Source organism: Rhinolophus sinicus, linkage group LG03 (genome assembly GCF_036562045.2).
Source record: "Rhinolophus sinicus isolate RSC01 linkage group LG03, ASM3656204v1, whole genome shotgun sequence".
Lineage (NCBI taxonomy): Eukaryota > Metazoa > Chordata > Mammalia > Chiroptera > Rhinolophidae > Rhinolophus > Rhinolophus sinicus.
Window position 1 is genome coordinate 102,818,188 of NC_133753.1, and position 22,158 is coordinate 102,840,345.

The 22,158-nt window shown below is 49.9% G+C and overlaps 1 protein-coding gene across 3 annotated transcripts in view; it reads left to right on the forward strand.

Moving 5' to 3' along the window:
- The window catches only part of ELN (elastin), a 31,856-nt gene extending 20,067 nt beyond the window's left edge, over window positions 1-11,789 (forward strand). For 2 of the 3 annotated variants that reach the window (XM_019755002.2, XM_019755001.2), the window contains 18 exons: window positions 23-76; window positions 612-785; window positions 1,014-1,052; window positions 1,427-1,513; window positions 2,448-2,504; window positions 3,548-3,625; window positions 3,709-3,768; window positions 4,349-4,480; window positions 5,159-5,197; window positions 6,578-6,649; window positions 6,735-6,794; window positions 7,044-7,127; window positions 7,767-7,805; window positions 8,002-8,052; window positions 8,443-8,487; window positions 8,784-8,813; window positions 9,411-9,461; window positions 10,774-11,789. In XM_019755002.2, the coding sequence (XP_019610561.2) occupies window positions 23-76; window positions 612-785; window positions 1,014-1,052; window positions 1,427-1,513; window positions 2,448-2,504; window positions 3,548-3,625; window positions 3,709-3,768; window positions 4,349-4,480; window positions 5,159-5,197; window positions 6,578-6,649; window positions 6,735-6,794; window positions 7,044-7,127; window positions 7,767-7,805; window positions 8,002-8,052; window positions 8,443-8,487; window positions 8,784-8,813; window positions 9,411-9,461; window positions 10,774-10,817 (1,196 nt within the window). In that variant the 3' untranslated portion in view covers window positions 10,818-11,789. The remainder of the gene's footprint in view (window positions 1-22; window positions 77-611; window positions 786-1,013; window positions 1,053-1,426; window positions 1,514-2,447; window positions 2,505-3,547; window positions 3,626-3,708; window positions 3,769-4,348; window positions 4,481-5,158; window positions 5,198-6,577; window positions 6,650-6,734; window positions 6,795-7,043; window positions 7,128-7,766; window positions 7,806-8,001; window positions 8,053-8,442; window positions 8,488-8,783; window positions 8,814-9,410; window positions 9,462-10,773) is intronic. The other variant, XM_019755004.2, reaches the window with a different exon arrangement.
- Window positions 11,790-22,158: the final 10,369 nt, after the last annotated feature.

Genomic DNA, 22,158 nt, shown 5'->3' on the forward strand with positions numbered 1-22,158 from the left:
GTGTCCCCCTTGGTCTCTACAGGGGCTGTGTCGCCAGCTGCAGCTGCTAAAGCAGCTGCCAAAGCAGCCAAATATGGTGAGTGCGCTGACAACCCCGCCACATCTTGTTCTGGCCAAAGAAGGGGAGTGACTTGCCCCAGGTTACACAGCAAGTCACTGGCAGAGCTGGGACTTGGATCAATTGGGTCCCAAGTGATGTTTTCCCTAGTGGTCTCCCACCATGAGGCCATGGGGCTGAGTGACGAGTGAGTCCCAGTATGGTATTCCCAGAGGGGACAGTGTTCCTGGCCCTCCCTGCCCCAGCCAGGGCCCTCTCAGGGGAGCCCAAGCCTGGTTGGGGAAGTGGGACCTGCCCGCAGTCTCTCTATAACAAACAAAGGTGCCCTATCCCAGTCAGATATGAGAGGGGTTGGGGGAGCGCTGGGGGAGAGTGTCAGTAAAGGCTTCCTGGAGGAGGCTGGTGGGGGTCCAGGCATCCTATGGTTTCCTGTCCTGCAAGGACCGGACTTGAGGGAGGCTTGCACCCTCTTTCCAGTCCATCAGCATTCCCCAGGGCCCTCCCAGCTCCTCTCACTGAGATCCTTTTCCATCTGGTTCTCCTCTCTCTGCAGGAGCCAGAGCTGGAGTGGGAGTTGGAGGCATTCCCACTTATGGGGTTGGTGCTGGGGGCTTTCCTGGCTTCGGTGGTCTCGGGCCTGGAGTCGGAGGTGTCCCTGGAGTCGGAGGTGTCCCTGGAGCCATCCCTGGAGCCATCCCTGGAGCCATCCCTGGAGCTGGCATTTCCCGTGAGCCCTAGTTCCCTCCAGGGAAACCAGGAGAAGTCGTGAGGGCTTCTCTCCTGTAGGGATCTAGGGGGAGTGGGGGCGTGTAGACTGGGCTTCAGTGTGTTCAGGGGGGAGTCGGGGGAGAGCGCAGGGAGGGCCTGCAATGTCTTTGGCGACAGGAGAGCAGTCAGCACAGCCCCGCTGAAATCCAGCCAACTTTCTGAGGGTCTCTTTCTTGTTTCCTCATAGCTGCAGCTCAGGCAGCAGCCGCCAAGGCAGCTAAGTATGGTAAGTACCCCTGCCCTCTACCTGCCCCACACCCAGGGCAGTGCCCTGCCCTCCTCCCCACCCCAGCCCTCCTCTGCCCTGGGGCCCAGACTCTGAGCTCAGAGCAATTCTCCAGCATGAGGACAGAGCACGCTCACACTCAGACATCCGGGGGCTGAAATGTCCCCGGCTCCCTCTTCCAAAGCCACACTGAACTTTTCTGCTCTTTTCAGTTGCCCCCATTAGGATTATTGGCACCTTGGTTATCACCCTACCCCAAACCAACAGTCAAAGGTGCCCACGCAGCTAGTCTGTTCCCCACCCCATCTTCACCCTCTGCTCCCTCAAGAAGGGGCACTTGGAGGGGCAGAGCTGGATGCTCTTAATTCCTCTAGGTGCTGGAGGAGCAGGAGCCCTAGGTGGGCTGGTGCCAGGAGCCGGAGGTGTAGTACCTGGGGTGCCGGGCGTTGGAGGGGTGCCAGGTGAGCTATCCCCAACCCAGAGACGGGTTTGGTTTGTGTCATGGAAGGGGCCCTGGAGTAGACCCAGGCCAAGTGCACCCTTTTACAGATGGTAAGACCGCCCAGAGGTGGGGAGGAGGGAAAGCAATGTCCTGCAGTTTGGAAGAGAGACCCTTTCTGGGGTTCCAGTCTGCTGAACTAACCTGGCAGTCGCTCCCTCAAGGACACTCAAGACGTCAGCCACCTGGGCAGTAGAGCTCTGCTCTGCCAGGGTTGGGTGCCCTCATTTACTCCAGGGCCTTTCTGTTCCTGATTAGGTGGCAGGGCCAATTTCACCCTTTGGTTCCCCTGGACGCTTTCTCCTCCACCAGTCAGAGGCAAGAGATGAAGTTACAATGAGATTAAGTTACAGCCTTCCTCGGTTGTTTTTTCCCACCAGAAGATTTCTCTCCTGCCTTCCTTATTCTTTCTGGGAGAAAATTCCCCTTTTGAGTTTCTTCAAGAAATGAGCTATTTCCTCCAATAGTTTTGGATACAAGCACAATTAGGATTTTGTTAAATTAATAGTACCTTTAGTAGAAAGCTCCACAAATCTTTAGACAGAAGCTTGGAGAGAATCTAGGCCTCTGCCAATCACAGCTTTGGGCTCCGCCCCCACCATAGCCTGAGCTAGTCTGCGGCAGTCTCAGCTCCTTCTCTGAGAGGGGGTGTGCCCTGGGCGGCTAGTGAGTCATCCTCACAGCAGGACTGGAACCCAGGTAGCCTGCCTCAGGCCGCACTCTGCATGCTTCCCTCTCTGTCTCCAGGGTGAGGAGGCAGCAAGGAGAAGGTCTTCTGGGAGAGGGGACAGTTTCCTAGAGGTGGAGTCTGGGAGGTCTTTCTACAGTGGGAGGTGGAGGAGAGTGAGGAGGGATGCAGGGGACCCCTCCCTGATCCCCGCTCTTCACCTCTGCAGGAGTAGGTACCCCAGCAGCTGCAGCCGCTGCGGCAGCCGCCAAAGCTGCCCAGTTTGGTAAGTGTCCACACCCAGGTCTGCTCCCAGCGCTCTTCCTACAGCGCTGCTCTTTCATGTTGCCTGCTCTGGGGTCAGGCTGTCACATTCTGAGCATGGGCCTTTTGACCCATCTGACCACTTTCAGGGTGTGGGTGAACTCTCTGATTGGGAACGCAAAGTAAGAACAGGTCCTGGTGAGCCTTCGCCAGGACCCGGCTCCCCACACTTCCCAAACCCCCTACGACCCAGTCTAGCTGGGGCCCTCCTGCCTTCTAGACCTCAGGCTGGGCTCTTCTCGGTTCCCACCCCCTCGGTGCAGTATTTCTTGCTCCCTGACAAGGTTCTCCATCTCTCTATACATCTGAGGGCCACCCTGATGGCCCCGGGCGCCCACACCTGCTTATAGCAAATGGCAATAGCCCCACCTTAGAGCCCAGTTACCTGCCAGGCCCTAGGCTAGGGGTCTTCATGCCTTGATTTAGGGACCTGCATGCAGCAAAATTCAAATCAGAAAATCTAGGGCTGTCAAGGCCACAGAAATCTTAAGGGTCCACTGACCCTCAAACTGACACATGACAAATGACATCTTTTTTGTTACGTTGCCATTTGCTGAAGTAATCCTTACACCGACTCTATGAAGTTGGTGCCATTATTCCCATTTTACAGATATGGAAACTAAGGTTCTGAGAGCTTAAGTAACTGCTCACAGTTATACAGCTGAGTGGTGGCCAAGCTGAGCTTTAAACCCAGGTCTGCCTGTCTTGCAGAGGTCCTTTCACTGCTATGGGCCCCACACTAGCTGAATAACTGCCTCCACCACCCTCAGAAGCCTCAGATGGGTCCTGTCCCACCCAAGAACTCCTGATCCTGCCTATGCCTCATATTAGGAATGAGGCAGCTGAGGCCCATCAAGGAAAAATAACTTGTCCGAAGTCACACAGCAAGTCTGCCCCAGCTGGGATGAAAACCCAAGGCTCCTTATTCCCAACTCGCTGCTCTTTCCATTGGCTTCTGTCCTTGGTCAGGACTGGGTTAAGCATTTGTTCTTCTCGCTCTTGTAGGGTTAGGCCCTGGCGTTGGTGTGGGTCCCGGCGTTGGTGTGGGTCCCGGAATTGGTATTGGTCCCGGAGGTGTTACAGGTGAGCTGCGTGAGTCACTGGGCCTAAGGAGCCTCTGAATTCTCCATGGGTGACATCCCTGACCCATCTCCCTCTCCCTCCAGGAGCAGGGGCCCCAGCTGCAGCCAAATCTGCTGCTAAGGCGGCTGCCAAAGCCCAGCTCCGTGAGTGCCCTGCCTGCCTTTCCCTCCTCACCCCACCAAGTCTAGGCTGGCCCAGAGCAATCCAAGCCAGAGCTGGGCCCCATGATTTGCAGACTCTCAGGCCCATCATGCAGGCTTGGGGGTCCCCAAGGCAGCAGGCAGAGGGGTTGAATGAGCAGATTTGACAAGAGGAAGACCCGGGTTCGAATTCTGAGCCCCACATTAACTCAGTGACCTCTGAGTTTTCTGTCCTTGTCTGTGACATGGGGGTGTTAATGGCATCTGCTACAGCAGGTTTTTGGGAGAACTAAATGAATTCATCCAAGAAGGAAGAGTGGGAGGTTTGGCTGGAAAGGAAAGTGGTGTAGAGAGTGTGCAGCCATGAATGCCAGCTAGGGGAGCGGAGGGGCTGGGCTTGGTGGTCAGTGGGAGTTAAGAAGATCATTTCTGTGGCAGCAGAGAGGGTGGATTAAGGGAGAGGAAGCCCCTGCATAGGTCTGGGCCCCTTCCCTTGGGGCCTGACTCAGCTCCCTGGGCAGGACACCCCCCATAGGTCCTGCTCCCTGCCTGCTGCCACCACCCTACTGCCCATCTCCCCCAGGGGCGGCAGCTGGGCTTCCTGCCGGTGTTCCTGGATTCGGAGCTGCTCCTGGAGTTCCCGGATTCGGAGCTGCCCCTGGAGTTCCCGGATTTGGACTTGGTGCTGGGGTTCCAGGCTTTGGGGCAGGTGCAGGTGAGCGGCCTTCAAGGCTGGACAGAAATGACCCCTGAGCTCAGAGGAGGGAGACCTCTCCCCTGCCAGCACATGCCCCAGCCCATCATCGTGGGGCTGGCGGTAAATTCCCATTCGGTTCACCTGAGCAGTCAGAGATGCCTGGGGTAGCAGATGAGGGGAAGCCAGGTGAGGAGGCCCCAGGCTGCCAGACGTCAGAGTTCCTTCTCCCTCAGTGGATGGGTCACAGGGCTCCAAACTGAGAAGAAGCCCACCATCCAGGGAAGGAGGCTGGAGGTACCTGGGCTCAGTGAACACGGGTGGGCCAGCCTGGCTCCCCTTCAGCAATGTGCTGTGGCAAGGGGTGGACCACTGTTCACAGGGTGGTTACTGAGCCTACTCTGGTCCCACCCCAGGCAGACCACACTGGACCTGGAGGGGATGGGAAGGGGCCAATGGAAGGAGAAGGCACAGTTCAGCCCTCAAGCACCCCCAGACCAGAATTATAGAGGCATGATTAGATACTGGAGCTCTGTACCTGGCGGGTTGAGCTCTTGGCTGGGAAGCCACAGCTTCAGGGCTTTGAGAGGAGCAAAGAAGGCAGAGGAAGGCAGGAAGGGCTCCCTGGAGGAAGCAGAACCCCCAAGCATAGAGCTCAGCTGCTGACCACCCCACTTTCCCTTTTTCCTTTTTCCTCAGTACCTGGATCCCTGGCTGCCGCTAAAGCAGCCAAATATGGTGAGTGGCCCCACACACACTGCCACCCAGGGTTGGTTCCACTACTGCCCCACCATCCCTGACAGCACCTAGTCACCCATCTCCCCTCCCTCTGAGCTAGGGCCCAGTGCCCGGAGCCTGCAGCACAGACTGGGATGGTCAGGATGGAAAAAGGCAGTTTCTAGGACACATTCATGACCGTTTAACAGACCTGGCTCCTGCCCACTAAATGCCTATCATGCTTCCAGCCCCGGGGACAACCAAACACGCCCCTCATATTTCCAACCTCCCTGGGGGCAGGTCCACCTTGGTGAGGACCATGGTCCCTAAGGCCTGTCTGGACCTCACAGTTTCGTGGGCCCCAGGGCCATGGAGGGGCCAAGGTTGCTGTCTGCCAGGCGGCTTCTGCCTCCTGGCCAGCAGAGCCCCGGCCCCCCGCCTGCCTCCTTGTCAGCATGACTGCGCCTGCCACGAGCCACAAGGACGTGGCAGACATGCCTGCCCCTCCACTTGGCGTTCAGCAACCCCAGCTGGCCAGACCCACACTGTCTGTGGCCCCCGCATTCCTGGCCTCCTGGGAGCCAGGTCAGGGCCTCCGCCAGGGAAACACCATCCAGCCCCGGCCAGTCCACTTGGGGCCAGTTTCTACCTCGGAAAATCCCAGCTTCCTTACTCCCCACTCCTGGCGGGCCTTTCTCCTGTTCCCTGCTGGCTGCTCTGCCGGCCTGAGTTTGTCAAACATCGCCAGGGAAACAAAACAGTTAAGGCACTGGCTCCAGAGCTATTTCCTGCCCAGGGGCTGTTGAGAATATTGCTTAATCCCTACTGTGCCTCAATTTTCTCATCTGCAAAATGGGGATAATAATAGTACCTACCTTTCCTTTTGCAATGAATAAGAAGCAGGCTAATGTGTGAGAACACTGAGAACTGTGGAACTCTGGCAGCTGCTTTTGCTAGTAGCTCTGCCCTGGAAAGTAGTGGCTCAGAACTAGAGTACATTCCTTTTACTCTCCAAACATCCATAGGGTAAGTGGAGTAAGGATCATGGCCCCCTTTAGGAAGATGGGGCTCTGGAGCTCAGAGAAGTGACAGCTCTGATGAGTGGAGAAATCAGGATTCGAACCCAGGGCTGTCAGAACCAGAGGCTAGTCTTCCCCTCTCGGCAGATTTTGGCTACCACTGTGGCCACCTACAGCTCTAGTGCTAGCCCAGAGGGATGGGATGGAGAGGAGAAGGACACCTAGTCTGATTGGTCAGTGACACAGGCCCAAGTGTCTAGGAATGGACTTCTGTCCAGTGCACCTTCCACTGGGTCACATGGCCTCGGCCACCTGTCTGCTTGCTTACTGTCCCTGGGTCCTTCAGAAATAGGCGGACTGACTCTCTGTTCTCTCTCCTCAGGAGCAGGAGGGCCTGGGGCCCTTGGAGGGCTTGGGCCTCTTGCTGGAGCAGGTGTTCCAGGTGGTGTGGCAGGTGAGTTGAAACCCCAGGATGGGCTGGGCGGGGAGGGAGACTGACCCATGGAGAATCGCTCCCTAAGCTCCCTTTGTGTCTCCAGGAGCTGGACCTGCTGCCTTGGCTGCTGCCAGCAAGGCTGCTGCCAAAGCTGCCCAGTTTGGTAAGTCCTGTGGGGGCGGCTTGGGGGATCCTCTGACCGTGCACCATGGTGCACTATTGTCTGACCTGCCCCTGAAGCCCTCAGGGGCGTCATCTCCCCAGGGCCCAGCGCCCCTTCTGGCCCCACTGCACCCACAAAGGCCCTGGAAGCTCAAGCTCCACCTGGGTCCTGGGATGAAAACTTCAGCCCTCCACAGACAAGCAGCAGGGGTCCCACCAGTGGGGGTTTAACACACAGCTCTCTCCACAGGCCTGGGCGGAGCCGGCGGGCTCGGAGCTGGAGGACTGGGAATTGGAGGGCTTGGGGCTGTCCCAGGGGTTGGGGGCTTTGGAGGTAAGAGGCTGCTCTGGAATCAGTGAGTCCATGGTGTGTGTGTAAGAGAGAGACAGACAGACAGACACAGACAGAGGGACTTTCCTTCCCACCTGGCCACACCTTGCTCAAGCTCTCTTCTCTGCCCCCACCCCAGCGGTACCTCATCTACAAGTCAAGGTGGCCTGCGCCCTTGTCTAGGCCCCTGCAGCAGGTACAGAGGGCCGTGGGCAAGCAGGAGCTGGGGCTGCTTCCTGCCGCTACTGCGACTCCAACCCTGTCCCTCTCCTCTCTCCTTCAACTGGTATGAGCAGTTCCAGTGGGAGTTCATTAGGATAATGATGGTTACACCTATTTTCTAGAGAAGAAAACCAAAGTTTGGAGGGAATTACTTTCCCAAAGTCTCTGCCATCCTGGCGAGCCTTGTGTTGACATTTCACTCTTTTTTGGGTCATCATTGTGTCTCCCTACCTAAATCCGTCTGAAGTATCTTCCTATGTGTTCCACACGACCAGACACACAATAGAAGCTTAATGAAGTCTTTTGGAAACATGGATGGATGAAGGAGGGGTGGAGAGATGGTGGAAGGAGGCGTCAGTGGGTAGATGGTAAACGGAGGGCAGGGATATTCCTGAGTCCTTATGCAGCCCCTCTCCCCAGGTGTGTCCCCAGCTGCAGCTGCTAAAGCAGCCAAATATGGTGAGTGGCTCGCTGCTGGCCTCCCCTGCCCAGGCCTGCAGGCTGCTTGTACCTCCCCCCATTCTAACCGCCCCATCCCCACACAGCTCAGCCCTCAGTCCTGCTTGAAGTATCCCCGAGAGCCCTCTAGAATCTCCCTGATCCCAGGGCCACTTAGACTGTGCCTTGTCCCAACCCCCATTTGCCCTCTTCTCAGGTGCTGCTGGCCTTGGAGGTGTCTTAGGAGCCAGGCCCTTCCCGGGTGGAGGTAGGGGCCTTCTCTGCTGTGAAGTCCACTATGCCTGGGTCTAGAGAAGTCTTTGGGGCTAGCAGGAGAGATCCCAGAGCTACACTAGCACGAGGACATGAGAGAGAGGGTGGCGGGGACAGCTCAGGAAAGGAAACATCCTGGGCAAGGGGCAGGCCTCAGGGTACGGTAGGGGATATGCACCGTGGGCCTCGGGCACCAGGCTGACAAGCTGTGGCTACGGGGCCCATAACAGGATGTCAGGTGGGGACAAGGTTTGTGAAGAAAGCTACTCTGGGTATGGGGGAGGGGAAGGGGGGCAGTGGGGAGGAAGTGGTCCTGGGCAGAGAGGAAGAGGGGCTGAGGACAGAGTGGGGCCTGCCCTGTGCCAACCCCAAGTGCCTTCTGCAGGAGTTGCAGCAAGACCTGGCTTCGGGTTATCTCCTATTTTCCCAGGTATGTCTCTGCTTCCTGCCCCAGGCCCTGTGTTGCAGCCCTGGCTGCCACCCTCCTCCTCCCCTGCTTCATCTCCTGCTCAAAGGGCTGAGCCAAGCCCCGGGATGGACCCCCTACCTCAGATTACACGAGGCTGGGCCTCCCCTCATTCTTCTCTCCCTGCCTTGCAAGGCCAGGGAGCATCAGCTTTTCTGGGGGCACACAGAGAGTGAGGCAGAGCCAGCAGCCCCTCTGCTGGGAGGGCTTGTTGGGCTCCCAGAGGAGGTACACTCACAGTCCCTCTCCTTACCTTGCAGGTGGCGGAGCTGGGGGCCTGGGAGTTGGTGGTGAGTCTGCGAGAAGGGGGTGCCCCACTTCAAGCAAGGCCCTGAGCTCCTTGCTGGGTGGAGGGAGAGTCCTGTTGAGGGAATGGCTGGTGTAGCCACAGCCCTCAGCTGGCCCTCTAGTGTGGCGGCTTAAGAGATCTGCCCAAAGGGGAGTCATCGAAGCTGAAAATTCAGCCCTGGGATGTGGGGACAGGGGACAAGGATCCTGATTCCTGGGGCTCCCAGTCAGGCACTTGACAGGGCAGTAGGAGTAAGACAGGGACCTGGGTTACCCCAAGGCTTGGGGTCTAAGTGGAGAGATGGACGAGTTCCCATAGAAAAGGAGAGAAACTGTAAGAGAAGAGCAAGGTCCTCAAGCAAGTGGCCAGGGAGACCGAAACCTCCCCGACCCCAGCGTGTTTGCTCAGGCAAGGCCGAGGCTGGGGTCTGGCTGTGGCGGGAAGGGCGCCTGCTGAGCTGCTCCAACCTCCATGGTAGGATCTAATGCAAAGGCCTTTGCAACCTGCTGGGACAGGATCAAGGCCCTGTACACGGCGGGGGTCCTGGGGAGGCCGTAAAGTCCTGCCCCCTCCCCAAACCCCATCCTTCCCTCCACAGGCAAACCTCCCAAGCCCTTCGGAGGGGCCCTGGGAGCCCTGGGATACCAAGGTGAGCAGAGACCCCACCCTGGAAGCGGGCAGGAAAGGAGGGGCAGAGATGGAAGCAGAGGCTGGGGCCCATCAGTGTAGGAGAGGAGGCAGCACGTTTGCACCCAGGCTTGGCAGGGAGTGGGAAGGCTGGGGAAGCCGGACACCTCACCGTCCCTCTGCCTCTGACACAGATGATCAGGTCTGGAAGTGGCCCGGGACCCTCCCGGCTCACCCAGCCGGGTCTGGCCTGGCAGTGCCTCCCTCCCTGCTGTTCATACACCCCCTGCAGGAAGGAGCCAAGGGAAAGAGAAAGGAGGAGGAGGAGGGGAGGACTCAGAGGGGCAGATACAGAGAGTGAAAATGGATGACACAAATCTGAGGGGTGGGCAGAGGGACCCAAGGTGCCCAGGCTGGGCAGAGTGGGCAGAGGCCACCACCTGACCACACCCTTGCTCAAATACACAGACATGCCTCTAGGAGTGTGTGGGGTGGGTCCTGATCACCACTCCCCAACTTCCTCCCAATTATACCCAAAGAAGCCCCAGCTTCACCCCTGTGGTTATTCAGGCTGTGGATTCCCTTCCACCCCAACCTGTTTCTGTCTACACAGAAAAGGCAGCCAGGGCCAGGGTGGGGAGAGGCAAAGGCAAGACCAGGGTGCCCAGTGATGCTTGTGGCCCTATCCCCTTGCTTTTGAAACACTCTGGATGAGCTGCACAGAGGCCTATCCCTGCCCCACGTGGCTGCTCACTGCCACCAGGTGGCAGTAACAAGCCATGTCTAGCTCCCTCAGCGGTAGGAGGGAGCTACACCAGGCCTTAGGTAGGACCAGACAGTGTGCCTTGCTTGATGACTGGAAACAAGGTTTATCAATCAGACCCTCCCCAGGAGAAGGCAAGAGTCCTGGGTTCCAGTCCCAGGTCAGCCACTGACTGTGGATGAGGAGACTCTCCCTTTCGCTGGGCCTCCGTTTACTTACCTGAAGCATAAACTCGCATGTGTATCACACCATTTCCCTGGATGGGGGCTGCTCTGAGCCGCTTGCTGAAGGCTTCCCAGATGTGGACTGAGAGTATGGAGACCTTGTCCAAGTCCGCTCCTTCCCGGACATGGCCTCATGCCCTGACCCCTTCCCTTCTCTGAGCCTTGGTTTCATCAACCACAATCTGAGCCTTGCTCCCACCTACCTGTCGAGAGGGGTTTTGCGCAGTAAGAGTTTGGCCTGGGGTGGAACCCAGGCTTCTGGGGGCTTCTTGGAGTTGGTCAGTGGGCCACGGCTTGAGCAGCAATGAGGAGGGGCCAGAATGACTGACATATGCCCCTCCCCCTAGGTGGGGCCTGCCTGGGGAAATCCTGTGGCCGGAAGAGAAAGTGAGCTTCCCAGGACCCCTGACTCACGACCTCATCAACGTTGGTGCTACTGCTTGGTGGAGAATGTAAACCCTTTGTGACGCCCCCCCCCCAACACCCCCTCCTAAGTCCCCAACCCTGGAGGGGACAGGGCTGGCCGGGTGGACATGGAAATCCACAGGACAAGGAAATAAGAGAACGGTGGCCAAGTGGGCACCAGGAAGCGCCCGACTTCAGAGGCAAGGGGTGGGTGGGCTTAGACCCTGCCCTCACCCTCTTCCCGCCCAGGAGCTCCCCCTCCATACACTCTCCATCTCCAGGGGAACTTGGTGCTAAGTGCTGGTGCTTTCATCTTCCTGGGGGAGGGAGGAGGAAAGGACAGCCCTTCGGGGAAACCCCTCTTTGGGGCTCCTCTGAAAATGGTGCGATACTTCCTGGGCAGTCCCACCTCCCCCTGCCCACCAGGACCCACCCTTGGCTGTGGTCCAGTTGGTACCCAAGCATTGAAAACCTCAAGCTGGATTCGATTACACCATCTCTTGGCCCTCTTGGCCCCCCTCTCCCCACACCAATCGCTATTCCCCATGTCTGAGGCACCTTCAGATCAGAAGAACCCCATTGGGAATAGCCCTCTTGCTCTTGTGGAATTCATCCGCCCATCTGTCCGTCTGTCCATCCATCCTTGTCACCAGTTTGACCACCTGGCACCACTAGCTGGTCAGGTATCCCACCATCAACCTGGTGAACCTGTCAGGGCAGCCTATGCCCTGCCTCTGCCCCACCACATATACCCCTATGAAGGGGCCTAGGGTGTGAGGGGCTGTGCCAGCTGGGGCGGCAGGAATCTCCCCGCCAACCTGGGTCAACCCCACGCAGTACTGTATCCCCCATCCCTCCCTTGAGCCACTGTACTTCACAGCATTTCCCACCCCTGCCCTGCCCATCTCTTTGTGTCTCGCTGTGATAGATCAATAAATATTTTATTTTTTGTCCTGGATATTTGGGGATTATTTTTGATTGTTGATGTTCTCTCTTGGTTTTATTTTTGTGATTAGTTGGGAAAAAAAAGATTCTTTTGGTTTTTTTTGTTTTTTGTTTTTTTTCTGATCTGGGGTGCTATATCCTCAGTAGAAAAATTCATTTTAATCACTTTGGTATAACTCTGGATGAAACACACATTTCTTTTTTTAATAAGAAAAGAGAATTAACTGCTTCAGAAAAGACTAATAAATGAAAACCTTTTAAAGGAAACTGTGTCTTGGCATCCTTTGTAATCTCTCATCTGCCTTTAGTTCCCGGCCTGGGTAGGGAATAGGGTTTGGCCTTGGGGAACCCCCACTTTTCAAGGTGTATTTAAGGGGCTGCTTACCAGAATCAACTATCGTTGGCTTCTGGTGTCTGATCTTTCTCCAAGTTCAGCTTGTCCTTTAACAATGAAAGCCCCTTTATAGGGGAAGCAGGGCCCCCACACACACCTGCCTACTGTGGGTCTCCTGTCCACAGTGGCTCACCCACCCAGCCACACCTTCCCAGCCCTCACCTTATAGGACCAAGACCCGAGCACAGGGCCTGGTGGGCAGCCTCCAAGCGCTGAGTGTGTAGCTGGAGGGGTAGAGGAAACAAAAGTGACCCTTCTGTCCAGACCAAACCCTCAGCCCAGTGAACAGCCGTACAGAAAGGGGAACATGACCCCACCTGAGAAAACTAGAAGACTGGTTTCCCTCTGAAACATCCACTCTAAGGAAAGCCTACTCTCTCACATGGCCATGTAAGGCACCGCTTCACTTCTTTATAAAACGTACCACCCTTAGATGCCCCCATCCCCAGGGACATCTCCTTCTCTTTGGGGCCAGAAATCCATGGAGCCTGGGGACGTGCCTACAACTCCCTTCTACGCTATACTCTGGGTACCAGATTATGGAATTCCCTCCCCAAACCACCAAGTCCACTTCCAGGACCCACATGACTTACGCATGCACCCAACCTCCTGAGGGAGGACCCCATGGCCAGTAGTACAACCCTCAGCCAGGAGGGTGCAGGGCAGCTGTTTGTTGGGAGAGTGGGTGGAGCTTGCCAGGCGCTAGAAGATCTTGCATTTGTTCATAAGGCTCCTCACAGTGCCAGAAAGAGTGGGATGGAAAGAGAAAGGGGGTGGGACGATGCTCAGGGATGGCTTCCTAGACGATAGTAGAGCACAAAAGGAAATTTAATCAGGCAGACTAGAGCAGGGAGGAGGACCACGCCCTTCAGGGAAGGAGAGCAGCCCACATGAAGGCCTAGTGCACAGGACAGGGAGGGTGCCTGGTGGGACAGGGCAGAGCCAAGGGAAGATGGAGGCGGTATCTGAAGGTGGTAGAGGCTGGGTTCATGGAGACCCACAACCGGCTGCTGTGGCAATCAGTGAGGACTGACAGCCTGCCCAAGAGTAGTGGCAAAGGAGATTCATTCATTCATATACTTATTCTACAAAAATACCCCTTGCTGGTTGGCCAGCCCCAGCTGGGGGCCTCCCTGCTTTGGTTTCTCATGGTTCATGGCTTTAAATACTGCCTATGCATGGCAACTCCCAACCACCTCCAGCATAGACCTAGCCCCTGAGCTGCAGACTTGCACATCCAAGGCCAATTCTTAACATCTCTATCTGGAAGTCTCATAGGCATCCCTGAGGGGCCGGTTTCCCACCCTCCACAACAAAACATGCTCCCCGCCCCACCTTCCCCAGCTCGGTAAGTGGCAGCTCCAGTGGATCGGGCTGGTAGCTTGGACTCATCTCTGGCTCCTCTCCTCTCACTCCCCACGGCAGATGCACCAGCAAATCCCTGCAGTGCTACCTCCAGAAGATGTCCAGAGTCCAGCCACTTCTCACAACCTCCAGGGGTCATGCTCTGGTCTGTCAGCAGCTAGTGCCTGTATTACTGACACAGGTTCCTAACTGAGCCGCCCAGTTCTGCCCCGGCTCCCCTTAAGCCTTCTCTCCACACAGCAGGCAAAACAATCCTCTTAAAACATAAGCCAGCTCAGGTCATGCGTCTGCTCAAAATCTTGCAATGGCTCTCATCTCACTCAGGGCCAAAACCAGAGGCTTTCAATGGTCTAGAAGCACTTACCTGAGTTGCACCATGGGTTCCGACCTCACATCCTGTTTCTCAGCCTCCCACCAGCTCCTATGGTTACAGGGGCCCTCTTATTCTTCATGCAAGCAGCAGGCCTCCACCCCACGGCAGGCCTCCACGTCTGCTGTCTCTCCTGCCCAGAATGCTCTTCCCTCAGCTGTCAGCATGCGGGGATCCCTCATCTCCTTCAGGTCTTGACTCAAACGTCTCCTCAAAAGGTCCTTCCCTACCCCCTTTCTAAAACTGCAAACTGTAGCCTCCCTTGTACAGCACTCTCTCACCTGCCCCAGCCTTCTTTTTCTCCAGAGCACCCATGTGGCACAGTAGACTTTCCTTCTTTATTGTCTGAAGGAAAGACAATAGAATGTAAGTTCCCTGAGGATAAACGCTGTTTTAAGAACAAAATCGATAAACTCCCTGCTTTCATTAGTTATACACTCTGGTAGAGAGACAGTAAGCAAATGTGCTCGGCTGATAGCGGCCCCAAACATATCCAGGTCCTAATCCCTGAAGCCTTGTAAATATTACTGTATTTGCTTGCTCGGAATGCCATAACAAAGTACCACAGACTGGATGGCTTTAACAATACAACTTTATTTCCTCACAGTTCTGGAGGCTGGACGTCCAAGGTCACGGTGTGGGTAGGGGTGGTTCCTTCTGAGGCCTCTGTCCTTGGCTTGTACATAGATGGCTGTGTTCTCCCTGTGTCTTCACATGGTTGTCCCTCTGTACATTTCTGTGTCCTAATCTCCCCTTCTTATAAGGACACTGGTTATTGGATTAGGGCCCACCCTAATGACCTCATTTTAACATAACTGCCTTTTTAAAGACTCTATCTCCAAACAGTCACATTCTGAGGTGCTGGGGGTTAGGACTTCAACATACAAATTTGGGTGGGTGGGGCGCAATTCACCCATAACAATTATACATATATGAAAAAGTCTTTGCAGATGAGATTAAGTTAAGAATATTGAGCTGGGAGAGATTATCCTATATTATCAGGGTGGACCCTGAATGTAATCACATGTATTCTTATTTATACCGTGTTTTCCCGAAAATAAGACCTAGCCGGACAATCAGCTCTAATGTGTCTTTTGGAGCAAAAATTAATATAAGACCCGGTCTTATGTTACTATAATATAAGACCCAGTCTTTACAATATAATATGCTATGATATGATATGCTATGATATGATATGATATATGATATGATATAATACTGGGTCTTATATTAATTTTTGCTCCAAAAGACGCATTACAGGTGATTGTCCAGCTAGGTCTTATTTTCAGGAAAACAGGGTAAGAAGCTGAAAGAATTGTATGCCAACAAATTGGATAACCTACAAGAAATGAATAAATTCCTAAAAACATACAACCTACCAAGACTGAATCATGAAGAACTAGAAAATCTGAACAGACCAAATAACAAATAAGGAGATTAAGTTAGTAATCAAAAACCTCCTAACAAAGAAAAGCCAAACATTTCAAGAATTAACACCAATCCTCCTGAAACTATTCCAAAATATTAAAAAGGAAAGAATACTTCCAAGTTCATTCTAAGAGGCCTGATACCAAATCCAGACAAAGACAGAAGAGAAAACTACAGAGAAGTGACATCAGCAAAATAGCAGAATAGGAGGTCTTCAGCCCACAGCTCCCTACAGAAAAAATTCTAAAATTCATTTGGAACCACAAAAGACTGCAAATAGCCAAAGCAATCTTGAGCAGGAAGAACAAAGCTAGAGACATCACATTGCCTGATTTCAAAACATAATACAAAGCTATAGTAATAAAAATGGACATATAGATCAATGGAACAGAATAGAGAGCGCAAAAATAAATCCACACATTTTTGATCAACTGGTCTCTGACGAGGGTCCCAAAAACAATGGGGTAAGGATAGTCTCTTCAATAACTCGTGTTGGAAAAATCAGATACTGGATATTCAGATGGAGAACAATGAAACTGGATCCTTATCTCACATCACACACAAAAGTCAACTCAAAATGTATTAAAGACACACAGCAGAGCTGAAACCGTAAAACTTCCAGAAGAAACATAGGGAAAAGCTTCTTGGCATAGGTCAGAGAAATGATTTTTTTAAATATGGCTCCCAGAAGCACAGACAATAAAAGCAAAAATAGACAAGTGGGATTGCATCAAACTAAAAAGCTTCTGCACAGCAAAAGAAACAATCAACAGAGTGGAGACAACTTATGAAATGGGAGAAAATACTTCCAAACCACACATTTCATACAGGCTAATACCCAAAACATAAAGGGACTCAAACAACTCAATAGCAAAAACAAACAAACAAACCAAAACAAACAAACAAACAAACAACATATAACTTGATTTTAAAATGGGCAAAGAACCTGAATGGACATTTCTCAAAAGAAGACATACAAATAGCTAACAGGTATGTATGAAAAGTTGCTTAGCATCATCAATCACCAGATAATGCATATGCAAATCAAAACCACAATGAAATATCACCTCACAACTGTTAGAATGGCTATTATGAAAATACAAAAGGTAACAAGTGTTGGAGAGGATATGGAGAAAGGGGAACCTTTGGACACTGGTGGTGGGAATATAAATTGGAATAGCCACTATGACAAATAATGTGGAGATTCCTCAAAACATTAAAAATATAACTACTATATGATCCAGTAATCCCACTTCTGGGTATACATCTGAAGGAAATTCAATAATATCTAGAAGAGATATCTACCCTTCCATGATTATTACAGCATTACTCACCATAGCCAAGATATGGAAACAACCTAAGTATCCATCAACAGATGAACGGATAAAGGAAACCTGTTGTGTATATACAATAGAATATTCAGCCTTTAAACAGAAGGAAATCCTGCCATTTCGTGGATGAACTTGGAGGATACTATGCTAAGTAAAATAAGCCACACAGAGAAAGACAAATATTGCATGATATCACTTATATGTAGAATCTAAAAAAAGTCGAATTCATAGAAGCAGAGAGTAGAATGGTGGCTGTCAGGGGCTAGGGAATAGGGGACATAGGGAGATGATGGTCAAAGGGTACAAAGTTTCAGTTAAGCAGTTATAAGTTCTGGAGATTTAAGTATAATACAAACTATAGTTAATAATATTGTATGCTTACATTTTTCTAAGACAGTGGACTTTAAGTGATCTCAGCACAAAAAAAGAAAAGCAACTATATCAGATGATGGAAATGTTAATTAGCTTGATTTCATAATGTATATGTATGTGAAAATATTGTACAACTTAAAATAGACAATTTTTATTTGTCAATTATTCCTCAATAAAGCTGGATGTTTTAATTGATCAATTAATTGATAGATTTTTGAGAGGAAAGAAAGAAAACTACAGAGCAATATCCCTGATGAATACTGAAGCAAAAATCCTCAATAAAATACTAGCAAACTCAATATAATTGCACATTACAAGGATTATACACCATGACCAAGTGAGATTTATTCCCAGAAGGCAAGAATGGTTCAACATATAAAAATCAACTGATATAACACAACATGTTAACAAATGAAGGACGAAAATCACATGATTATCTTAATAGATGCAGAAAAAGCATTTGACAAGATTCAACACCCTTTCAAGATAAAGACCACTCAAGAAACCAGGAGTAGAAGAAAACTACCTCAACATGATAAAGGCCATATATGACAAGCCCACAGCTAACATCGTACTCAATGGTCAAAGACTGAAAATTTTTCCTCTAAGATTAGGAATATAACAAGGATGCCTATTCTTACCACTTCTACTCAACATAGTACTAGAAGTTCTATCCAGAGCAATTAGGCAAGAAAAAGAAATAAAAGGCATCCAAATTGGAATGAAATAAAATGATCTCTGCCCCGGATTTTATATGTAGAAAATCCTAAAGAACACACACACACACACACACACACACACACACACACACACCTGTTAGAACCAATAAATGAATTCAGCAAAGTTGCAGGATACAAACCTAACACACAAAAAATCAGTTGCCAAAAAAAGTTAGAAAATAATAAAAAATAAAATAATTTAAAAATTAAAAATAAATCAGTTGTGTTTTGATACTCTAACAATGAATAATCCAAAAGGATATTTAAAAAACAATTCCATTTACAATAATGTCAAAAAGAATAAAATTCTTAGGCATTTAACCATGGAAGTGAAAGACTTGTACATTGAAAACTACAAGACATTGCTGAAAGAAACTAAAGAAGACACAAATATATTAAAAGGTCCTATATTCATGAATTGAAAGACTTAATATTGTTAAGATATCCATACTACCCAAAGCCATCTATAGAGTCAATGCAATCCCTATCAAAATCCCAATGGCATCTTTTGTAGAAATTGAAAACGCATCCCAAAATTCGTATGAAATTTCAAGGGCCAAACAATTTTGAAAAAGAAAAACAAAGTTGGAGGACTCATACTTCCTGATTTCAAAACATACTACAAATCTATAGTAATCAAAACAATATAGTACTAGCATAAAGACAGACAAATGGACCAATGGGATAGAATAGAGAGCCCAGAAATAAATATTCATGTATTTGGTCAAATGACCTTCCACAAAGATGCCCAGAACACTCAATGGACAAAGGACAGTCTCTTCAACACATGGTGTTGGGAAAACTGGATATCCACACGCAAAAGAAATCGGACACTTATCTTACAACATAAATAAAAATTAACTCAAAATGTATTAAAGACAAATGTAAGACTCAAAACTATAAGTTTCTTCTAGGAAACTTTTGTTTCCTAGGAAAGACATAGAAGAAAAGCTTCATGACACTGGTCTTGGCAATGATATCTTAAATATGACACCAACAGCACAGGTAACAAAACAAAAAAGACAAATGGGACTACATCAAACTAAAAACTTCTGTGCATCAAAGGACACAATCAATAGAGTGAAAAGACAACCTACAGAGTGCGAGAAAATATCTGCAGACCATATATACGAGTATGATAAAGGGTTTATATGTAGAATATATAAAGAACGTCTATAATTCAATGACAAAAAACCAAATAACCTTATTAAAAAATGGGCAAAGGACTTAAACAGACATTTCTCCAAAGATGATATACAAATAGCCAAAAACAAAGAGAGGCCCAACTTCACTAAGCAGCAGAGAAATACAAATGAAAGCCACAATGAAATATCCCCTTATACCTATCAAGATAGCTACTATCCAAAAAAGCAGAAAATAAGCTTTGGCGAGGATGTGGGGAAGTTGGAAACCATACGTACTGTTGGTGGGAATGTAAAATAATGAAACCACTATAGAAAACAGTGTAGAGATTCCTCAAAAAATTAAAACTAGAACTATCATATGATCCAGCATTCCCATTTCTGGGTACGTATATACCCAGAAGAATTGAAAGCAGGGTCTCTAAGAAATGTTTGCACACCCATGTTCATAACAGCACTATTCCCAATAGCCGAGAGGTAAAAGCAACCTAAATGTCTACAGATGGATGATGATACATACATATAATGGAATATTATTCAGCCTTAAAAAGGAAGAAAATATTGTCACGTTACAACATGGATGAACCTAGAAGATATTATGCTAATAAGCCAGTCACGAGACAAATATTGTATGATTCCACTTATATATGACATCTAAAATAGCCAAATTCATAGAAACAGAAAGTAGAATCATGATTACCATGGGCTGGGGGGGCGGGGGGAGAGGGGATAGGTAGGCATTGTTTAATGTATATTGAGTTTTAGATATACAAGATGAAAAAATTTTGGAGGTTTGTTTCATATACTTTGGAAATCATATATATGACAAAGGTTTAATATTCATAGAGTGAATATACTTAACCCTATTGAAATATACACTTAAAATGGTTAAAATGGTAAATTTATATTATGTGTTCTTCACTGCAATTTAAAAAAAAAAAAGAAGCTGGAAGAGGGAAGGAAATGATTCTTCCCTAGAGCTTCCAGAAGGAGTACAGCCCTTGACTTTGGCCCAAGAAAACTGATTTGGGACTTCTGGCCTCCAGAACCATGAAAAAATCAATTTCTATTGTTTTACACTGCCAAGTTAGTGGTCATTGTTATGGCAGCCACAGGAAACTAACACAGAGAACAAACAATTAACTGTAATGTCAGGTGAATCCGTGCTATAAAGATTAAAAGCCAGGGAAGGAGACAGAGCATGACAAAGAATGTTAAGTTACTTGGGATGGCTGGGGACACCTGACCTCAGGCCAAAGACCCTGCGGTGAGCACCTGTCTGGGAAGTCAGAACAGCAGAGAAGTACCCCTTGGTTAACAAAGTTGAGCAAGGAGCGAAGTCATAAGGGCAAGGAAGCAGCCAGGGTCTAGGTCTCACAAGGGTCGAAGTGAGGGCTTTGGACTGGAAAGCAAGGAACTGCCACACTTTGACCTGTGTGTTCAGAGGCTCTGAAGGGTAACAGAGGGACAGATTAGGGGCTGTTGCACTGGAAGCCTAGCCAGATCAGGGAGGAGGGAGAGGTGGTGGAATTCTGTATATATTTTGTACCAAGAGCCAACAGACTTTGCTGATGGGTCAGATGCCAGGAGTAGGGAGAGAGAATGACAGAAGTCAAGGACAGCTGCAAGATTTGGCCTGAACAACACTAGATGACGGTGGTGGCGTTTACTGAGATGAGAAACATCTAGAAGTGAAGAATCCTAGAATGGGGAGGAGCAGATCTGGGCACAAATTAAGAGCTCTGGCTTGGACACATTAAGTGTCAGGTGCCCATTTGCCATCCAAGTGAAGATGCTAAGTAGACATTTGGGTCTTTGTGTCTGCAGTTCACGGAGAGACGATGGAGTGAGTCACTGAGGCACATGTCTGGGTGAGGAGGCGGCAGACTGGGTCTGACAGCAGGGATCCCATCATACCAGCTGTCTTTTCACTCCTAGACGAAGACAGCTCAGGCGCTGGCCCCTGCCCTGAACAACAGTCTTGGGCTCATCCTCTGGGTGTCCCCACAGAGCCTCTCTCCTGTCACCAGCTAGTGTTCAGCCAAGCACCAGTTCGGACAAATCCTCATCAATGACCTGGAATAATCGAGTCTTTCCCACAGTACTCTCAACCCCTCATCTAAAAAATTTGTATCATGAATTCCATCAGTAAAATATTTTTAAGCAAACATCATATATATATATATGTGTGTGTGTGTGTATATATATATATATTTCTGATGGAACACAAATGGGCACCTAAAACTTAACACATCCAAGCCAGAGCTCTTAATTTGTACCTAAATTAAGATTTGTGCCAGATCACACACACGTAGGCATATTCACTTATAAATTATGTGCATAATTGACTATACAAATAATAAAATATGTTCATCACATAACAATGCAAAAGCAGAGTTTAAGAAGAGTGCTCTAAAGATGAGATAAACAATATTTGAATGGTTTTATTTATTAAAAGTACAAAATTCCTTTTTTGCTTTCAATTAAAAAAAAAGTTTAATACCTTTGAGCAATGTGACTGAATACGTCAGGTCTGATGAGCCAGTCACTGGTTTCAACGGGAAATGTTGCTGACAGGGGGCTCCAACTAGGGATGGAAATGCCAGCTTTCTCTTTTCGCTCGTCTTGCTGCATTAGCATTGTCTTCCATCTCTGCTTTCTTTTCAGGAATCTTTTGCAGCCACAAATCCATTCTGTGAGGATTAATTTTGTTAAAACTAGGTAATGTCACTCAGCTAACCAGGCACAGGTCAACAGCCTCTCCAGGTCCACCCTGCATTGTGGCCCTTCACGCTGGGGTGGTAACTGCTGCCACCCCGGGACTGTGCCTGTCCTCACTGGTTTCCCTTAACACTTGCCCAGTCTATTGTAAAATCCCCTTTATGAAACTCTCCTCAATAATCCCCACTGAGGGCCAGGACCCTGTCTGAGATATACCTTATATGAAAGCAAAAACAGTAAAACCATGCTGTACAGCCTCTGAGGACCACCATGTCTCCTTGGGACACTTTACTGTAAATGCTCTGGGACCATCTGACCAGCAGACAAAGTGAGAGCACTAGCATCAATCTGAATATTATTTTAAAGCCCGGCTTCTTTCTTATTAGAAAGCAAAATTTGAATATTTTCTTCCCTCCCCCAGGTAATTGTTTTGCACCCAGGGGTGAGTGCCCCTGCCTTACAGTCCACTGGCCCTGGGCCCTGGCTAGAGATGTCTAGCAACTGTGATGCTGGAGCCAGAGTCCGAGCAGCTCTGCGCTC